Raw genomic sequence first — 20,061 nt, 5'->3', positions numbered from 1 at the left:
AATAGTGGAATTCAAGGTTGCCAAGAGGATTATCCAGGATTTTTAAGGATATAGAGGGTGATGTCATATCACATGAGCAAGAAAAAGAGAGTAGCAGCTGTGAAAAGCGAAGAAAATGGGTGAATTTTGTCAAAAATGAAGGTTTTCAGCTAATTACATATGTCAAATGACGTCAGATTAGGTTGGTAGATAGCTCATTCAACGCAGAAGAGTGTATTACATAATGTACAAACTTTAAATCACTAGTAGCAGAGGTTTATGAAAAAAGTTACAAGGCAAATAAGAAATTGGTGTGGATCTCAAATTTACAGTCACAAGTCAACATGTAACACTAAAAACCTTAACTTCACAACTCAATATCTTACTCATCACTCATCAGAGATAGGTCATATGGGGGTGATAAATGATCAGTATCACACGGACTACAGGATGCACTTTAGTAATCAAAAATTGGACCTCATCTCAAAAAATTTGTAATCTCAAAATTTGGTTTTCAGCTAGTTTACAAGGAAAAAATCACCTGTATTCATCATAAGAAGTGCTGTACATGATATTATTGTGTCATTGATCACTTTTAGCTGTGAAAATTACATCATTTATTAGTAACAGGATCATTACATTACGTTATTATAGTTTTTTAGGGATTTCTGGGCGGATTTGATTGGTTTTGGGGCTGTTGACCATTGTAAAAGTTGGTGTACATTGTTATATATACTTTGAGATGATTTTGGGACTGTGGTTCCCCTTTTTTCCTTTATCATTTACGCAGTTATTATTTCGTTTATCATTATAAACTTATTTTAATAGTACCTGGTCACTTAAATACGCCCTTTATTATAGCTATAAAGAGAAATTTACTTTAGTGTTTTAGTCAAAAAGACTTATTGGGAATAACATCATTAAGATATTCCTTATTTTTTCAGTTATCATCTGGGAATAACACTATAGCAGTGTTGATAGTAATAAAATTGTGCTTTTTGAGTTAAAATTTGTGTGAAAGTTATATTTCTCTGCTGCCTTATCAGTACTCAATACAACAGCGCCTTTTCCTGATTGTGTTGTTTTAGAAGAGCAGTCTCAGACAACTTCTACTAGTCACTTTATTAGTAGATTATCCTCTTCCAGCTCTGTATAACCCTTGTTGGGTTATAAGTTCTGCAATGGTGGGCTAGGCACTCCTCTACAGTCCCGCCTGTCACTTCCCTTTAAGTTACAACTAACAACAGTACAACTTTAGAGTGTGACAGAGCTTACTTAATACGTACAAAGGGAGACCAGAGGGAGGTTTGTTAAACAACATACAACAAGTTCCAGTAAACTTGGGACGGTGGGTGGGTGAAGAAAAAACTTTCTAATAGAGAAAGGCTCTGGAGAGCAGAGCAAGAGTGAGAGATAATTGACAAGCTGAGAAAATACATGCTCGTGGGATATCCAGAGAGAGAAGTTGATGATAGTCAGGAATGGAGAATATGAGATTTTCCATTTGGACCCTGACTACATGCGCCCACTCTACCGGGATACTTGTTAGAGAGATATCACGTGACTTCTGCTCCTGAGACCCATATGCTTGTACGTGGAACCTATGGAGCCGTCGTGCCTTTGGGCACCATCTTCCATTTGAGTTTAAGATGACGAGTTTGATCTATCAACCATACCACATGTTTTGTCCATTGACATCCTCAACCACTGAATTGAATACGAGTTTTTAAGGGGGATCACAAATGATTTCAAAGAAATTCATTCCAAACCGACTTTAGTTGCGCAATGCGGCCTTCAAAGGGGAACAGTAATATCGTCTTCAAGCAAAACTTTGGACAATTCAAAAGAAATCCCTTCAGACAGACTATAGAATGTTTGTTGTTTGAAAAAACTTTACAACTGAAGTTGACAAGATTTCTTCAGCTGGTTCAAGCAATCGCCTTCAGAGAATTCCAATTTTACATCAAGTCAAAAAGGTAACAATTCCAAAAAAACAAACCGGGGAGAAAAAGGGTTTAGCTAAACAACATTCACACAAATCTCTTCATATTAATCATGCAATCAATTGTACGAGAAGGCATAAGTGTAACGTGAAGAAAAATAGAGAGTTTGGGGGAATATAGATTAGATTGTAAAGATGACGGATATATTGTAAAGTAAGGAGATTGATGAGAGAATAGAGAAACGGTTTTGCTGGGAGAAAAGCTTAAAGGAATAACAATCCAGTGGGAAGCTAAGGCTTCGCAGATATATAAACAATATGTTCACACAGCATTCCCACAAGTTATGAAAACAGAATACATACGAGTCGTAATTATTTACTGATTGTATTTGATTTGACCAAATTGGGCGTATTGGCGATGCAAAGAGATAGCCTATTGCAACGAAAAAGACGTGGTGTTAGACATTGCCTAGCTATAATCTCGGTGAATTGAATGACTGACCTTCGTCATTGCCGCAAGCTGTGGTTAAAACAGTTAAACATCACAGGGAATTAGTGACAAAAATTCCATGCTACTTGTACCGCCCGATGGAAATACCTGACGACTCACCAATTCAGGGGCCAATAGTGGTTTTGTACACACCCCTGACATCTGATAATAAAATATGATCACAGAGATTAGTTTGATAGGAGGCCGGAATACTGGGATGTACAAGTCTTACCCCCGCTTTCATGCATTTTTCTCTATCGCCGACCAAAGCATGGGCCGTGACGCCTATGATAGGGACCGGTGAAACAGAATGAGTCTGCTCCCACTTTCGAATATCTTGGGTAGCTTCTCGACCGTCTTTAACCGGCATGGAGCTAGAAGTATACATGTGAGTGACTGGGTAACCTCATTTGTCGAGCCATTCGACTCACACATCCATCAAGACGATATCAAACTGGGTTGATTTGACAGCATCGCAGGCCTCTTGACCGTTCTCCACAACAACTAAACAATTCAAGCCGGAACTCGCCAAAATCCTTCGTGCGACGATCTGATTGATTTTATCTGTAACACATTGACATTTACTAAGCGACTGCTTATATAAAATACTCAAGTGGTGAGAGCCAAAAGAATTCAGACATACTATCTTCAGCTAATAAGATCTTCCAGTCCGCTTTCGCATCTTGATTCCCAACTCTTCGCATACTTTTCTTGAGTGCGATATTGAGTGCATTGCAAAGTTCTGCCTCACCCTTGTCATTCTCGACGACACTAGCGAGAGAGAGGTCTAACGCTCGCCGCATGTCCAGCTTGGGTAAGGTAGGAGCTCTTAAAACAAGAGGCAGAAATCGACTCGATCGCAAGCGGTCCGCTTCTTCGATGGTGGAAATGATGGCGCAATCAAATAGATCGCCGGACGGCACTTCGTCGATTGATGGTACGCGATGAACCGACAAACCAAATTTGAGACAGGACCTTTCGACCGATTCAGGATGCTGGCCGTCGATCAATAACACGCACTGATCGGTATCAATCTTTTCGATTTGTTTGCGCAGCTCCAATTCGTCGTTGGTTGAACCGAGAAGTACGTCAAAGACAAAGTCAGAACCTCTTTCTACCTCTGACTCTACGTTCAGCTGGCCTCCCATCATTTGCACCAAGTTGCGTGAAATCGTAAGTCCCTATTACCAACAATTGAGGCCATCAGTTGTGAAGCACGTCAAACATCACATCAAACTGCGACTTACCAGACCGGTGCCGCCGTACTTGCTAAAGGTACATATTGGTTTCAATAGGTTGCTTCGTATTTAGAACTCAAATATGGACTCACCGCGTAACAGATCCATCAGCTTGCATGAAAGAGTCGAAAATCCGTTGCAGCTTGTCTTTCTCGATGCCAATGCCTAAGGAAACAAGAGTAGACAAGGTGAGAAGAGTTTCAGAAAATCAAAGGAGCTCGGCTTACCAGTATCTATAACGTGGAACTGAACACGTGATCTGCCTTCGTCATCGCGAGCGACAAGATCTGCAGTCAACGTGATCGATCCCGATTTCGTGAATTTCTGGCTATTTCCGACCTGAGAAGATCCACAAAACCTTCAATTGGAGCTCATCCCACGACAAATGACGCGACACCAAGAAATACTGACCAAATTTTTGATCACCTGGCCTAGTCGAGAGCCGTCTCCGAGTACAAGATCAGGTACCGCGGGATGAATCTCGAAAAAGACGTCGATGTTCTTAGCAGCAGCGCCAAAAGCCAAGCTGGTCAACGCTTCGAAGATCACTTCACGAAGTGAAAATGGGCATCGTTCCAGAGCCATCCGCCCACTGACGTGACGAGACTTGTATTAGAACATGAATAATCTCGGCAGGAATCTCCGATGCATGAACTCACGCCTCGATTTTGGTGATGTCTAATATATCATTGATGATACGTAGAAGGGCATCAGCCTGACCGCGTACCAAGTTCAAATTTTCTCGTTGTTCTCTTGTCAGGTTACTGCCGAGGGTGTCGAAAGTCAGTCCAATTATTGCATTTAATGGAGTTCGAATCTCATGTGACGTGCTGTAGCAAGAGAACCGATGAGTAATTTTGGGGAGGCGAGTTAGTTTGATACGGATATGATCGAATCCTAAAAATAGTTATGCATACTTTGCTAAGAATTGACTCTTGGCCAGTGAATGAGCTTCAGCAGCTTCTTTTGCTTTGACATTACTTTCAAAAGCAGTGCGCAGTTTCGTCACCATCGTGTTGATGTTACTCTGAAGAGCGCGAATATCGCCTTTGACTGCGATATTTGCCATCTTACTAAAATCTCCTGCAGCAGCAGCATCCGTCTGTAACACAACGAAGGTGATCGAGTCTATCAGGAATAGTACTTCCGTTGTAACAAATAAAAGGAAAGATACATACAATTGCTTGAAAAGTTCCCACTTGCGAACTGAGGGTTCCAGACATCCTATTCACCTCGGTGATGATGTGCAAAAAGACACCTGGAGCCAAGATTTATTGCACGGTAAGTACACAGGCCTTTATGAAGCAACGGAGATGAATCATACCTTCGACTGCTTCAACCTCTGCCCTGACATTCAAGTTGCCATCTGCAATCTCTCTGGCGATTCGTACCACCTCCGTGCTAAACATGTTGAGCTACCATAGCAAGGACAGGACACGATGATTTAGAATGGATAACGTTGAACAGATCAGAAACGCAGATTGAAAGTTTAACTTACCCTTTCTAACATGGCATTGATGGTTTGCGCCCTGGAAGCACGATCATATATAGGTTATCAAGGAATGCTTCAAATGGACATATCAATGAGAATGATGGGATTCTTACAATTGCAAAATTTCACCTTCGGCATCAATATCAACTCGCTGCGACAGATCCCCTTTGGCCACGGCGGTCTATCATATGCAGTTGTAAACCAAGAATCGTCGATCAGATAGAAGTCATGTGCCAATAGACTGGCAACCAAAAATGAGAAAGAGGGGACTTACAGTCGACGCGCTAATGGCACGGACCTGAAATGGATGACGGGGCGGCAAAACTTGAGTCAGATCAAGAAATTCAGTCACAAGTATCTATTACCAAAGCCTCACTTGTCCAGTGACCCGATCGACCATACGATTGAGTCCAGTGACCAAGTTGTGCCATTCACCTCGAGCGTTCTTTACCTTCGCTGAGCCACCAAGCTTGCCGGATGTTCCTACCTATGAGTCAATCGAAGTAATCAGTCAGATCGCATATCAAACACCTCTTAGCAATAGCTCACTTCTAGGGCTACTCTGGTTACTTCAGAGTTGAATTCCTGTAAGAACCGGACCATGGCATTGACAGTGTCTCGAAGCTGTCCAACCTCTCCTCTGGCGTCTACCGTGACATAACTGAGCAGTACCAAGGCATGAGATTCCAAGACTTTTCAAGGTAGCTATCTCGAAGTGGACGTACCTGGTCAAATCTCCGTCGGCCACAGCAGTAGTTACACGAGCAATCTCGCGAACTTGGTCAGTCAAGTTCCTAGATATGTCAATTGGGGTCAGTTGAGGTAAAACGTCGAGGAGTATGATAGTTTATGTCTCACTTCGCCATCGTGTTGACTCGATCCACCAGAGTCTGAAACAAAGCCTCAGTATGAGATCTCGAGCGATAGAAGATTGTCGACGAGAAGTACACACCTTCCATTCACCAGAAACGTTGGCCACTTCGGCCTTACCTCCCAGTACACCTTCCGTACCGGTAAGCAACGCAACTCGTGTGACCTTGGAAACATAGACAGGTAAGGTAGAGTTTCACATATCAAGCAATCTGAGGAGTGCATACCTCTGCGGCAAATACGCGCAAAAATGCGACCTAGTGATTTAACCACATCAAAACATATCGCAGAATAAGTATAACACTTTCGGGTCCTCGAGTCAGTTTCGGTGCTTCACCATTCCGTTTACTGTGCTGGCCAACGCAGCTACTTCTCCACGTGCTTGGACAGTAACCTCCCTGATGAAGACAGTGGGTAAGCAAGGTACAAACAATCATAGCATTGAAGAACACTTACTGTGACAGGTCGCCTTCCGCAACAGCTCTTGTGACTGATGCTATCTGTCGAACCTATGGAGACGAATCAAAACCTTATTGAGTAAGTGGACGTTCAAATGACCATTATTCATCCGGACGACATGCATACCCTGATACAGGGATGATACAATAGACATGGATTAGCCAGCAATTACATGATCGATACGAAGGCAGTACGTACTGTGAAGTAAGATTATTCGCCATTTCTGGAAACAGTTGTACTTCGTTATTTTTCGCGCTGGCGAACACAATACCACCGGGAGTGACTCACGATTGACACTATGCGAGAGGTCGTACCAAGCCCCTGAAAGTAAAGGAACATCACTGAGCAAAGGAACAAAACGGGGGTGGAATGGCGGGAAAGCTTACCTTCCACATTGGGGATGTTGGCTTGGCCACCAAGCACGCCTGTAAACCACGCGTAAGAAACTTGTGATGGACGGTGCTAGAGCGATCTCACGGCTGACCTTCGACTCCGACTTCACGTGCCACGCGCCCAACTTCTTCCAGGATAACTTTCAGCGTATCAACCATCGAGTTGACCTGAATACAAAACGATCAGCTTGTATTTGGGATGGTATGACGTAGTAGGAAACCGAAGAAACTCACAGTCTTTTTGAGATCAGCCTTGATGACACGAATATATAATGTCAGTATTTGGGCCGAATCATATAGTTTCCATGTTGGTTCATACCATCTCTCCTTTGGCCTCAACTTCTATCTGTTGGCTCAGATCTCCGCGAGCGATAGCCGACGTGACCGCGGAGATCTATATGACGTAGAACAATACATCTTTATTCGAACTTCAGGTAAAAGAGGATATTGGATGTGAAAGCTTACACTTCGAACTTGTAGGGTCAGGTTGCTATCAAAAAAGTGGATCAGTGAAACCAAGTCATAAGTCGTGATGGTTTGAAGCTTAAAAGTTGCACCTAGCCATTGAGTTGACGCTGTCAGTTAGATCCTGAGGTTATGGCGAAAGTGGCAAGATTGTAAATTAGTGATTCCTCAATATGAAACACTACGAGACTCACTTTCCAAACACCCTCCACACCATCTACTGTGATTTGTTGATCGAGTATACCGTCGGTGCCTACCTGATAACATCAAGTACAATGTCAAGTTTTGTGCAAGAGAAAGTGTAAGACATACACATACCATCTGAGCAATTCGAGCGACTTCGGTAGCAAAGGAATTAAGTTGATCTACCATTCTGAGTGCGGGCGAATTTCAATTAAAGCTAGTACATGCGGGTCAGCCTCAAGCCTACCAAACTGCTCACTTATTCACCGTTTCCTAAATGTAAATAACATTAGCCTGTGTATAATCATGATTCAAATTGTATGCTTTGATAGATGACAAACCTTGGCCAGCAAAATTTCGCCTTCGGCTTGTACTTCAATCTTTCTGGAGAAATCCCCTTTTGCGACGGCCTAGGACAGAGGTTTGATCAATTACATCCAAAATGATTCAAGGTAAGAAAGGAACCTACAGTGGTGACCTCAGATATATCCCGGACCTGTGCACTTAAATTGCTAGCAAGGCTGGAGATTTCTAGAAAATCAGTCTGGGGTCTCGACTGCTAAGAATCGTCTCAGGAGCACACCTGTTGACATCTACAAGCATTTTCCTCCATATACCCGCTGATTCTTCCAAGTCGGCTTGTTTGCCCAACAGACCCTTTTGTCCTACGTCACTACACACTTTGAAAACTTGAGTGGTGAACCGGCGAAGTCGTCGCACTAAACTGTTGACGTCAGTTTTCAAGTTTTCCAAGTCCGGTGTAGCGACATCTTCGTATATCATTTGGTTCAGGTCACCATTCCTTAATGCCTAAGATGCGTATGATGTTAGATAAGAGATTTGAAGCGACATTACTGATCTATACGTACTCTGCAAACTTTTGCAATTGCCTTGATGGAAGCCTTTAAACGTCGGATTTGCTCGCTTTCATCTGCGGTAGTAGCTAAAGAAGCCGATCGAGACATAGGGTAACCATCTGAGCTTTCGCCGTTGTCAGAAACGGAACTCTGTCTTGATAGACAGCTATCGGCATTGTCAAGTGAATTACCCTTGATATGAGTGTAACCACTGTCAGAGTGATAATGATTATATGACTGAGATGACATTCGAGACAAAGTGGGCCGTTCGTTCGCCGGTGTAGAAACATCTGATGAACTGGGATCGCGAAAACCAGAAAGGATTAGACCGCAGGCACTACACCGATGAGTAAGTGTAGGTGAATCTTGGGCTGGGGACGTGATGGGTGAAATGGCCTCAGTCTTGTCCGAGCGTCTTGTAAGTAACTTGTTTTTTGGCAATCCACCTGATGGAATAGGTGTCCGTACGGACTCGTTCTCAGCTTTCGCGAGGCGCTCGGCCAATTTCAGCAAAAGCCTCAAGCCCACATTCGTCTCATCAGTCTCTTCGTCTTCATACTCATCCAGATCATAGTCATCCAGGTCATCCAGATCATCAAAATAATCTAAATTTCTACTAATCGCCACTTCCTGTTCATCCATTTCAGAGTCATTTTCAGGTGGACAAACGGAATTGGAATCCAAGTGCGGGTTACCCGTATCGAGTAGAAGGCTATTGTGGTTATGCTGATAGCCGTTCAGAGTGTCAGTACTGGCTGAGATGCTGAGAGATTTGGTCGGAACCGGGTCGTCCGACAAGTTCTGATGGCGCTGTTGATTTCGGCGGCGAATGGCTAGTTCTCTCCTCAAAGAGGCTGCGGCACCACCTGGATCGCAAGAGACAGCATAGAGCTGTGAGATAAGCACGCTGGTGAACATGACGCTCTCAAGTTATGACCGTCTGATTCGTTTCGGAGGAAAGCCGTTGGGTTCGAGGAAAAAGGGCAGTGATGATTAGCGTGAAATTTATGAGATAGGCGGATTGTAATTGGTGACCACTGCAAGGCAAGGGATCGGAAATGAAGGAGATAAAACCTACCAAGAAGTCGAGACACCGCGGCTTTAATAATGATGGTATCTTGATTGGTTTGATGAAGTGACGGTGTTTGTGTATATATCGTCGAAGGCAACAGGGAGGATAGAGGGAAACAGTTGATTAGGTGAGCGTAGGTTGATATATATGTACATATAAACGAATGTATGCAGGGATAGAGAGAGGTGGACCGGCAGAGAGGTACCGGAAATCGAATTTGGAATTTTGACAGCTACAAAAGTCAACAAAGTTTCTGTAAACTTATCAACTGGTCATGTTCTCCCGACAATTTCGAAAATATACGTCATTTGATATTGCAAGTTGGAACACTGGAATTTCAAACTTGAAATCTTGATTTCAAATTGTTTCAGACATTTGACACATTTCCTCTATGCTACGTCACAGCATGGTAGAGCATGGTGATGGTCGGGCCCAGGCTTATGACAGAAAGCTTTTTATAGGAATTTGGTACAATTAGGGTGTTCAAACCTCAAAATCAATTCATGCAAGTTTTGTGCAAGTTCTGTGCAAGATATGAATAGAACTTGCACGGATCTTGCACAAAACTTGCAAGAGTCGGTCTCGCACGGTTTTTGCACGGTTTGGAACACAATAACTCGGGTTGTCAAAAAAATTACTGTGCAAGATTAGTGCAAAAAATCTTGCACGGATCTTGCACGGATCTTGCACGTCGGTCTTGCACATTTCTTGCACAGGTTTGAACACCCTAAATATCTTAAAAATGCTGAGTGGAATCAAAGATGGTCGGGCAGTTTTATGTAGATACATACATGATCATTCACATTGAATGGAATAACCTTAGCTTGAACAAGCCCTCTCTGCGCGGCCACGTCCGCGCGCCTCATTGGTGTTTATCAGCGAGGAGACCGGGAAAAAGCAAAAAACGACTTAAGAGGACTTAATCCTTGGAGTCTCCGTGCCAGAATTTGACGATTAGTCCCAAGCCCCTCTGATCTGCTTCGTACCTTCTGCGCAGAGAGGGCTTGTTCAAGCTAAGGAATAACCCATGGATGTACACACTTCTCCCCTTGAGCAGCCTTGAGCTGACTACATAATCACGGAATCAAAATCTCATTTCAAGAGCCAGAGAAGTAAGGATTTTGTTGAAACTTGAGACTGACCAAATTTGATCAAGGTTGAGCATAAAAATGGGACAACATTCTTAAAACATTTGACTTCCACAAAGGCAAGCTAGCTATGACACTTTGCAACTCATCTATATAAATTCATGAATTTGTCAACTCTGGCTGCACATGTATGGTCATTTTTTAAATTCCAAACACCCTTTCACTACAGACTGAACTTAGTCCCAAAAAACCATCCAAACAAAAAAGTGGACCTAATCAACAACTTGGTGAAGTTGGTGGTCAGGTCCACCTTTTGGGACTTGGTCAAGTTTGCTTTCACTAACAGAAGCTTCTGCCTTATCTTTAAAGTCATTGAGGTTACATCTTTCTACGCTACAATGTGGGGAATTTCCTCCATTTGACAACCATAGAAGGGCTTTCTGGTGTCCTCATGTATCATCAAACCTGCACATCATTTGTCATTTTTGACCCAAGGCATGATAGAACTTGGTTAAATTTGTTGTCTCATAACAAAAAGCATTTTGAGTTGGTGACTACCTGCTGATGTCAATCTGCCTCCACTATATGGCCACGGACCAGTCCCTTCTGATTGCCACAATGGGTGAAATTTTACATATCAACCCAGGTCCAATCTTCTGTCACCTATATTCCAGCCCCATCTCTGAACTGGTTTTCTCAATGCCTTCCAGCCTTATGTTCTGCCCCACAATGTCATCCCTTGCTGTTCTGTCATTTTGGAAACATCTGAGTTCCTTTCCCAGTCAATCCAAACTTTCATAAGCTGGGAAGGTCTGGATGTTTAACCTTTGGGGTTTAGTCTGAAGTTAGTATGAGCAAGTAGATCACAACTTCATATCAGGTGCTGGGAATTGGTAACAATGTTGAAAAATATTGTCATAGGCACAGTGGTTGATGTTCAATGGAGAACTTGGAAGAAATGAAATGATAATTTGAATCATCAAGAGATGTATTGGAAGGAAAGAGATTCACACTGCAAAAATGATGTTTTTTTCCAAGGTGAAAAATGATTGAGTTAATGCACAAAATGATTAATAAATTATTAATGCAGAATTAATGCAGAAAAATGCAGACCTAATGCAGACTTTATGCATTTTTAATCATTGTTCACCTTGGAAAAATACTTTATATTTGCAGTGTCAACCACCATTCACCTCAATGCACGCCAGTACTAGTAGAAGCTATGCAACAATTTAGCTACATCTGCTTTTACTTTGATGGATAGGGCCAAAATGTATAGGGTTTTGACTTATGTATGGCCCTAGATAACTCCTTACCCAGATTGTACATATCTTTGAAAATGATACCCAATGGTAAATTTACACCTTACCACTAGTAGTAGGATTAAGCTTTCCAAATGATGATCTATACTTTGTGCAAAAAGGAGAATGAGGGGAACAGGTCCTTATGTTGGTAAGAGTGATTCTACAGATTTTCAACAAGCATGAATGCAGATAAATCACCATGTTCAAGTAAAGAGTTGACCTAGTCGAAACAAAATGAAAAACACCATTGGCAAATTCATCCATGGCTGCAGGTAACCTCAGGGATTACAAATTGAAAGAATGCTTAACACAGTGTCTGGAAATCTTGCTACATGAACACCACCCATCTGCTTTTAGTCTTAGAGGAAGTACAAAATCTGCAGGACAGATGCACATGCAAAATAGTTTGCATTTGAAGAAGATAGTGTCCATTTCAGTTAAATCTAAATCCTCTCTTTTGAAAAGATTTGACTTGTTTAAGTTGTAGTATGTAAGCAATGTAGGACTCTTTAAAGATACAAATTTTCCAGCTCTTGGGTAGTTTTTCAGGAGTTTTCTTTTGCTCAAATCTGATTCAAAGTTTCTGAGTTTGGTGCCTGACTCAACTCAAAGTAACCGGAAATGGAGACCAACTGATTTCCATCCAGGTGTCTTTCTGTACCTGTTGTTTAAAAGTTCACTTTATCTCAGGGTAAAATTGATTTAGGGAAGATGCCAACAAATCAAGGCTGTATCAACGTGAAACAACATGATGCAATAGAGACAGTACACAACCCAAACTTTTCAAAAAAAAATGCTTAACTTTGTGGAGTATGAAATCATAATTATTGAACACCTTGAATCCTGTGAGCTGAACCCCTAAACAAGTAAAGAAGTGACAAAGCTGGGAGATGTATCACATTATACATTTTCTCTGTTTACACACAGATACATTACTATTCATTGATTGTACAAGTAGTTCAGACAATATATGTGAGGTCTGTGTCATGGTGAAGTATCCAATTGTATCATCAAACCACAGTTGATATTATAGAGGAACAAGACACAATTCAGTACTTATTTTCCTGTGATTCATCCAAAGTTACAGAGTCTGTAACATTTTGAGTAACTTCAATGGTTGAACACAGGTTACATGGTGTACATATATCTCTGTAGTAGACCACTAACTATACTTATACTCTACCTGAAAAAGAGGATGAAAAGGTACTCCCACATCCCACTATGTATCTCCATGTCCGACACCTGATACCCTACAAGATGACAAAATCTACTTGAGATGTATCTCTTCTTTGTCCTGGAAGGTTCTTGAGATCATGATCCAAAATATAGTCACAAATGAGTAAACTCATTCACCTTCTCTTCCATGACCTCTGAAACATCCTCTTTCAAATAATCATCTAGCGTGTAACCTATAGCCCATACAAGATGGATTCATTGCTGAAATTGGATTCATTAGCATTGGATTCATTTCTTTTCCTCTTCCATTCCTATCTTTGTCTTTCAACAACCATGCTTATATACCACCTTGCTTGCCCACTTACTTGAACATCATAACCAACTTTAACCTACTGAGATGATATTAATAATTATCCTCTAGCTGAAAGCCCACTTTGTGTCTTTTTGGAAAGTCGGCCCAAGAGCCACTCATCTCCCACAGGGTCAAGGTGACCCTACCTTGACCCTGTACAGAAGATGAATGGTCAAGCTGTGGTGATGCTTCAAAAATAGTCCACAAAACTGTGGGGAAAGTAAGCTTCTGAGGCCAAAAAGCTGATCATACTGTTATGCATATGTACTCAACTGAGCAATGAATGAGTGTGTCAAAGCTCAAAAGTCAAATATTCTTCAGCAAGCAGGTACATATATACATCAATAAGTCTCAAAATCCATGATCATCATTTTTGCCACTCATCCCAGAGAAAACCAATATTGATGTCTTTACAGTTTGAGCCTGTCCCCCAAAAAAATCCCCAGATAATGACAAAATTTCATTTTTCAACAACCAAGACTGACATTTCCATTTCAAAACTTTGAAAAATCAATGAGTTCATTCTTGAGTCATACTAGATTGATCAGATTCATCTCACTCAGTCCTTCAGTTAGGGTTAGATTCATTTCAGAAAGTCTTCTAGACCAGGAGGCTTATGGATCAAATATAATTTTGAAAACCGTAATTGTTTCCAGATGTTGTATTTGGAAAAGGATTGCACTATTTGGCGCCCGGTTTTGAAAACACAACACCCGGTTTTGAAAACACAATGCCCGGTTTTCAAATTTTACATCTTTCCGTAGCCCGGTTTCAAACCGGTTTTTAATTGTACACACATCCCGAGTTAGACCATGGTTTATGACAAGCATACTTGCCCATAGTTCTAGCTCATTGTTGATAGTTTTTGAAATCCAATGTCTTAATTTGCTTTTTCAAAGACCCCGATTGCAATGTAATCCTGGAGTGAGGTGGTTAACAGTCATAAAAGTTCAATTAAAATGAATGACTGTTGTACTCAGAAACAACCAAGGCCAAAAAGATACAAGTTCAAACAATCATTCTAATCAAGATCAACCAGATTAAAAAATAAGATACATTCACAACAATCATTTGACTCGGGATCGATTAAAATATGATGAGGTTGAATATGATAATGATGAGACGGTCATAAGATACAACTTCAACTGTAATCAGTCAAAATAGGAGTTCAAAAAAGATAAATGTTTGGTTCAATAGATTTTCATCCTCAGAATTGGAGATGAGAAGGTTGCATCACCGGTTGTTCAAGATCTGTAGGAGTGACTTTCTTAAAAGATTCATTAGTCTGACAAACCGTGGTCCGATTTGATATTGGTATGTCGTCTTCAAGTTAGGAGGAATGTTGAGTGAGAGAGGTGAGATGTGGCAAACCGGTTTCAGGCTAATGCCCGGTTTCTCATAATTGCTGCGGCTGCGGCCAAATTTGGCTTGAACGCGCGGGAAAGTACCGAGAAAAGCGGGCGTCAGGGATTTTCGAAAGTGGGCGCCAAATAGTGCGCTCCTTTGGAAAAATCATCATAGGTGTATTTCTCAATCAAACTTTGTATCTCTTGTTAAAGGTCTCAAGTATAACTCTTGTTGATCTTTCATTTGTTCCACCAAGACCTTTATTTCTTTATCTGATACCAAGGCAAATTCCAAGTGTTTGGTGAACACTGCTTCACATGAGAAACTTACCTGAGATGTGTTTTCACCAAGTCCCACCGTGATGCTATACTATAGATACTTCAGCTCAATTAGCCCTTCAGTTTACAGCCCTTTGCAGAATTGATGACTTTGGAAAAAGAGAAAACACTTGAGTTTTCAAAAATACCTGCGAGTTTTTTTCAGTTTTTTTCAAAAACTGAGCGAGCTCTTTCTCTTTTAGACTTACTGAGCCAGGTTTCCAAAAAAAACTCACCGACTTTTTGAAAAACTCAGCAGCTTTTTGACAAAACTCAAGGTTTTTTATTTGAAAACTCAAGGTTTTTTTTTCCAAAGTCATCAATTATGCAAAGGGCTGTACATATTTTGCTTTTGTTTTATACCTGCAATCTTGGCTTAGGGCCCAGCACTGTCAGTCTCTTTCCTTGCCTTGAAGGTCACCTCTGGTCTGGTAATGGTGAAATCAGATGGTGGTTTGAATCTAAGGCAAACCAAGCCCTGCACTGCAGGCTTGGTGCATGGTCCATCAATGCTATTGGTAAAACAATCACAAGCCTTAGGCAAGATCCCCTCAACCCACTTCACGCGCCTTTATCTTGTCAAAGATCTCAAAAGAAAAGTAGAAAACCAACTACAGTCAACTCCCTCTAACTTGATATCCCTGTAAGTGCATAATTCTCTATGTGCATAGGATTTTTTGCCGCCAAAAAGGGGTTTGCCAGCCAAAATGAGGTCTATAAGTGCATATTCCTTTAAGTGCATGAGAAAACCACCCGCCAAACTGTATGTAATTAGAGGGAGTTGACTGTATGTTAGTATAAATAATTTGAACAGCAAATCAATAAATATTAAATAAAACTTAGGTCAAAAAGTCATGTGATGCAAATTGTTTTTTGCAAGTAAAAAGAGTAATCAGTAAGAAATAGCTTTGGAATTTGGTGATGATAATAAAAGATAAAAGAATGAAACAAAACAAAAAATCACAAGATTCAAATATTAAAACAAAAACAAAAAAACAACACAACATAGACAAGCACATGCTTATCAACCCGAAATTTAAAATAAAGATAAAATCAAGGAAGGGAGACACTGAACCAAGACCAAGAGTCACACAGGTAAGTAAGCATTTTCAGAAATGCAATTCAATGATCAACTAGTGTTTGATGAGAAAGTGAAATCTTGACAGCAGGGCAGGAAGAAAACATCGCATAGTATATTGAAAAACAAGTTGAGACAAGTGATTAACAAAATCGAGTTCGTGACCAAAACAAATCTGAAGGACACTCCCCACTCCCTCATCCAGTGCTCTAGCTCAAGTGAAGAGCCCTTCACAAACACACATACATATATACGATAGTCCGTTGTTCTTCATCAACAGACAACGTAAACTCTCACATATTGCAAGCTTTGAAGTGAGATCCACACATGTGGTTTGAAGAATCCAATTGATCCGATAAGAAAAGAAAGATTTAAAGCCATTTATTTGATAACTCATCGCGAGACAAAACGAAGTAAGAAGAAAATGAGTCAAGGAAGTTGTAAAGGGGAAAAAGTGAAGAATGTGAAGATCAAAAAGCTTTGGCTCTGCGAATCCGTCGAGTGAAAGCAACCTATGATGTAGCAGCTGTTCCAGGCTTCTTCACATTCTGACTCAGCCATGATAGTCCTAGAGACAAATCGATCGACAAGCAAAAGCAAAAAGATGAGAATCGAGTTGAAAGCTCCATTGTGGACTGATTCGCACGAGCGACAAACCTTCGAAGAGACCGTCACCAGCAAGTGCGTTACTGGGATGACAATACCACGACCGATCTTTCATCCGATGGAGCCCTAAACGCTCAGTGACCTCTGTTGGTGACATGGCTGAAGACAATCGATAGAATGCGAACACAAGTTCGATGAAATGATCCATAGGGTCTGACAAATGCGAGTTTACTACATACCTCCTGGCAAGTCCTGTTTGTTGGCAAACACGAGCAATAGACAGTCTTTCATTTCGCGATCACTGAGAATCCTATGTAGCTCTTGGCGTGCTTCTTCTATACGTTCCCGATCCTACGAATGAGTCCCAAATGAGAATTACAAAGGAGAAGAACGTGAAAGCTATGAGTCGACCAAGTCAAAAGCACAAGCCGTCTCGGCCGAACGATCAAGAAAAGCCACCTTACCTGTGAGTCGACAACGAAAACCAGTCCTTGGGTACCAGTATAATAATGCCGCCAAAGTGGACGAATCTTATCTTGACCTCCGACATCCCAGACGTTAAACTTTACGTTCTTGTACGTGACTGTTTCAACATTAAAACCAACTGTTGGAATTGTAGTGACGCTCTGATTGAGTTTGAGTTTGTAAAGAATCGTTGTCTTCCCAGCAGCATCTAAACCGAGCATAAGAATCCTCTGAATTGATTGTAAACCAACAAGCGAGACGGTCAAGCAAGATCAGAAGATCGAAAATTTGAAAGTGAACCCTGGAAAGTGAAGACAAACCATCTCTTTGTTTCCGAACATCTTGGCTATTGAATGGTAATGAGATCGAGTCAAAGGTAAAGAGGTCAACAAAACATAAAACGAGTGAGGATGGTGATGAGAATGATGACTAACCGAGTGCCTTGGAGAGACCAGCACCCATCTTGGATAGGTAATGATTGAGATATGAAAGAGTAGGATGAGATTGTGGTTATGATGGATATGATGATTGAGTGAGCTTGGAATAAAAGGATGAAGTGGATGGATGAGGATGGATGAATGCGATGGATTGAGATTGGAATCTGGAAAGGTTGAGATGATTCGTTTTAATAATAGGTTCTGATTAACGTGATCTAATTTGTTTGGTGTGTATGTATTTATTGAGCTTAAAGCAAAGCGGGTCAAAGTTAATTTAAAATCTAAATTTGAACCATTTCTTAAATCAAAACTCACTTAAACATGGTTTTCCTTTTAATTTGGTAGTTTTCTTTTAACCATTCAATTCTCTCTTAAACCTTATCCTCTCTGGCAGTGGGAATCACGTTTGCACTCAGTCTGCATGCCCGGTCGGTGACCTGCTGACGTTCTGGCCTCTCATGACACAAGGTCCTCCCACGGTACCTTGTGAGCAGATCTCAACCTGCTTGGCTCCAAGATCCATCCTTGCTTGGCTACATCCTATTTTTGAAACTGTTTTGAGTAACAAATGCATTTGTAGTGCAGATGAATGGGTTCTTTTAGGTTCATTTAGTCCTCAGGATGAGAGGGTTTGAAACAAAAAAGAGCTCGGGGTCGAAATTGGCTTATTTTGACATTTCTCCAAGCAGCGCCACTTGAGGAAAATCTTTGCATGGGTTTTGTTTTTACATCACGCGGTATCTTCACTCCACCTGATCTGTCCTATATAGACTTATCGCGCTTGTAAATCCAACATTATATTGCGGAGGGTACAAAGTCCACTCGTTTTTGAGCTGTACTGGCCAGCTCAAACGAGGACCAGAGTCACATAACAACCTGCCGCGTCTCATGAGGTCTCATGCCATCTGACCTCTGGGGCAAAATTAAAGAATCAAGATAAAGTTTAAACAGGGAACAGTCAGTGATGGAATCATGATCATAAGGGAACGGAAGCCGATGTTCGAGGTTCTATTTACAACGCAGGTACAGTCAAACCGGAAAAGCTTGCCACCAATTCCCCGCCAATTTGCTCGAGTTTTGCGGGCAAAATTGGTCAAGCTTTCCCGGTTTGACTGTAAAAGGGATCTTCCCGCCCGGTTGTACTCCACAGTGAATTGCAAAAAGAAGGAAATCGACAAGTCTTCAAAATCAAATCGTGCTCCATGCGCCCGGCAGTAAGTTTGAGATTAATTGTGACATCTGTCTGACTTACACGACACAACCAAATGCAGGATTCAAATAAATTTCCTCTTCTCCTTCATCTCTTGGTGTCCGAACGGTGTATGGTAGGTGGGGCTCTGACCCGGAGCCGAGCCAAACCCGGTTAGGGTCGCCTTTGGCTTGAGCAGCAAACTTTCGGGTGCCCAATCTGGTATCCAGTGCTTATGATGACTGGATTTGATGGTTTTAGAACATCCACTATCATTATCATGAGGATGTTTTATTGTAAGTTTTGTGTTCCTGGCCGCAAGATTAAATCATGCATGTAACAATTAAATTGTTAAACACATGAAATCCACTATGAGCTGCTTTACCATACAAGCTACACCCAATGGCAAAAATGTCAATCAAAGTATTGTATCTTACCCACCAATGACTTCTCTTGTTACCAGACAGATTGATGCCTGTCAACTGCAGGTTTCATATGTTGAGCATGAGCAACAAGACTGCCTTGCTTGATTTCAGTAAGATCAATTGAGCAAGCTTGCTTTTTTGAAAAAACAAGCACAATATGATTTGGAAGGTTCAGAGGGAAGACCCACTGTTGCTATGCTGGTATCTCAAGGCCAGAGGGAAGTTTTCAAGTGAAGGTGTTGGGTGTAGAGCTGGATAGATGACTGTTGACCAATTTGATATACCAAAAGTCTAGGATAAAACTTGATTTGAGCTTTTGTAGATTTAGACAACTCTGATGCATGATTCAAAACATTCACAGGGAGCACAAGTCTAAAATAGGCCCATAGTAGACCTGTGTATAATATAGTGTTAAAATGACACTAAATCATATTGTTAACACAACCATATTGGGTGCTCTTAAGATGCAGATGGATGTGGGAAAAGGGCTTTTTATGTTATCTTATTATATGCTTTGTTAAGAAAAACAAAAAGTTTGTACATTCTCTCATTGCATACACACACACAAGTGTAAAGACAAAAAAGCAGACACACACAAAAAAACCACATGTTAGAAATGGGAGAAAAGACATGATTTCAAAAATCACAATAATAAAATAGAGATGTTAAAGATGATACAGTAAGAGTGAAAGAGATTGCAAGAAAGACAGAGCTATTTTCAAAAAATGGAAAATAATATGAGTTGATTTGAGAGAGATGTGAGATGGAAACAAAGTTGAAATGACAAAAAACGGTGAAGAGTAAAACCACAGCAGTTTTTATTTTTTTGGTTAAGAGA

At 41.1% G+C, this 20,061-nt stretch overlaps 2 protein-coding genes across 2 annotated transcripts; both read right to left on the bottom strand.

The window, feature by feature from the left end:
• Positions 1-1,940: 1,940 nt before the first annotated feature.
• MELLADRAFT_47091 (uncharacterized protein) lies at positions 1,941-8,475 on the bottom strand (the record flags this gene model as incomplete). Its single annotated transcript, XM_007405965.1, has 40 exons — positions 1,941-2,354; positions 2,424-2,441; positions 2,532-2,573; positions 2,644-2,785; positions 2,843-2,975; positions 3,055-3,592; positions 3,659-3,680; positions 3,742-3,814; positions 3,877-3,988; positions 4,061-4,241; positions 4,309-4,479; positions 4,567-4,751; positions 4,828-4,907; positions 4,974-5,064; positions 5,148-5,178; positions 5,255-5,322; positions 5,416-5,439; positions 5,518-5,628; positions 5,691-5,802; positions 5,867-5,935; positions 6,000-6,031; positions 6,094-6,177; positions 6,239-6,268; positions 6,349-6,409; positions 6,468-6,520; positions 6,665-6,693; positions 6,759-6,791; positions 6,857-6,895; positions 6,955-7,030; positions 7,097-7,114; positions 7,182-7,256; positions 7,328-7,352; positions 7,420-7,451; positions 7,522-7,584; positions 7,646-7,700; positions 7,770-7,783; positions 7,852-7,920; positions 7,980-8,031; positions 8,094-8,320; positions 8,380-8,475. 40 exons carry the CDS (start codon positions 8,473-8,475, stop codon positions 2,298-2,300), a joined length of 3,423 nt encoding a protein of 1,140 aa, XP_007406027.1.
• A 7,286-nt stretch (positions 8,476-15,761) lies between these two features.
• On the bottom strand, positions 15,762-17,835 carry MELLADRAFT_42185 (uncharacterized protein; the record flags this gene model as incomplete). The annotated part of the gene is made up of 6 exons (XM_007405964.1): positions 15,762-16,669; positions 16,759-16,866; positions 16,947-17,058; positions 17,172-17,402; positions 17,493-17,518; positions 17,607-17,835. 6 exons carry the CDS (start codon positions 17,632-17,634, stop codon positions 16,614-16,616), a joined length of 561 nt encoding a protein of 186 aa, XP_007406026.1.
• Between the last annotated feature and the right edge of the window lie 2,226 nt (positions 17,836-20,061).

Source organism: Melampsora larici-populina (genome assembly GCF_000204055.1).
Source record: "Melampsora larici-populina 98AG31 unplaced genomic scaffold MELLAscaffold_5, whole genome shotgun sequence".
Lineage (NCBI taxonomy): Eukaryota > Fungi > Basidiomycota > Pucciniomycetes > Pucciniales > Melampsoraceae > Melampsora > Melampsora laricis-populina.
This window is presented reverse-complemented; position numbering and strand designations above follow the sequence as displayed.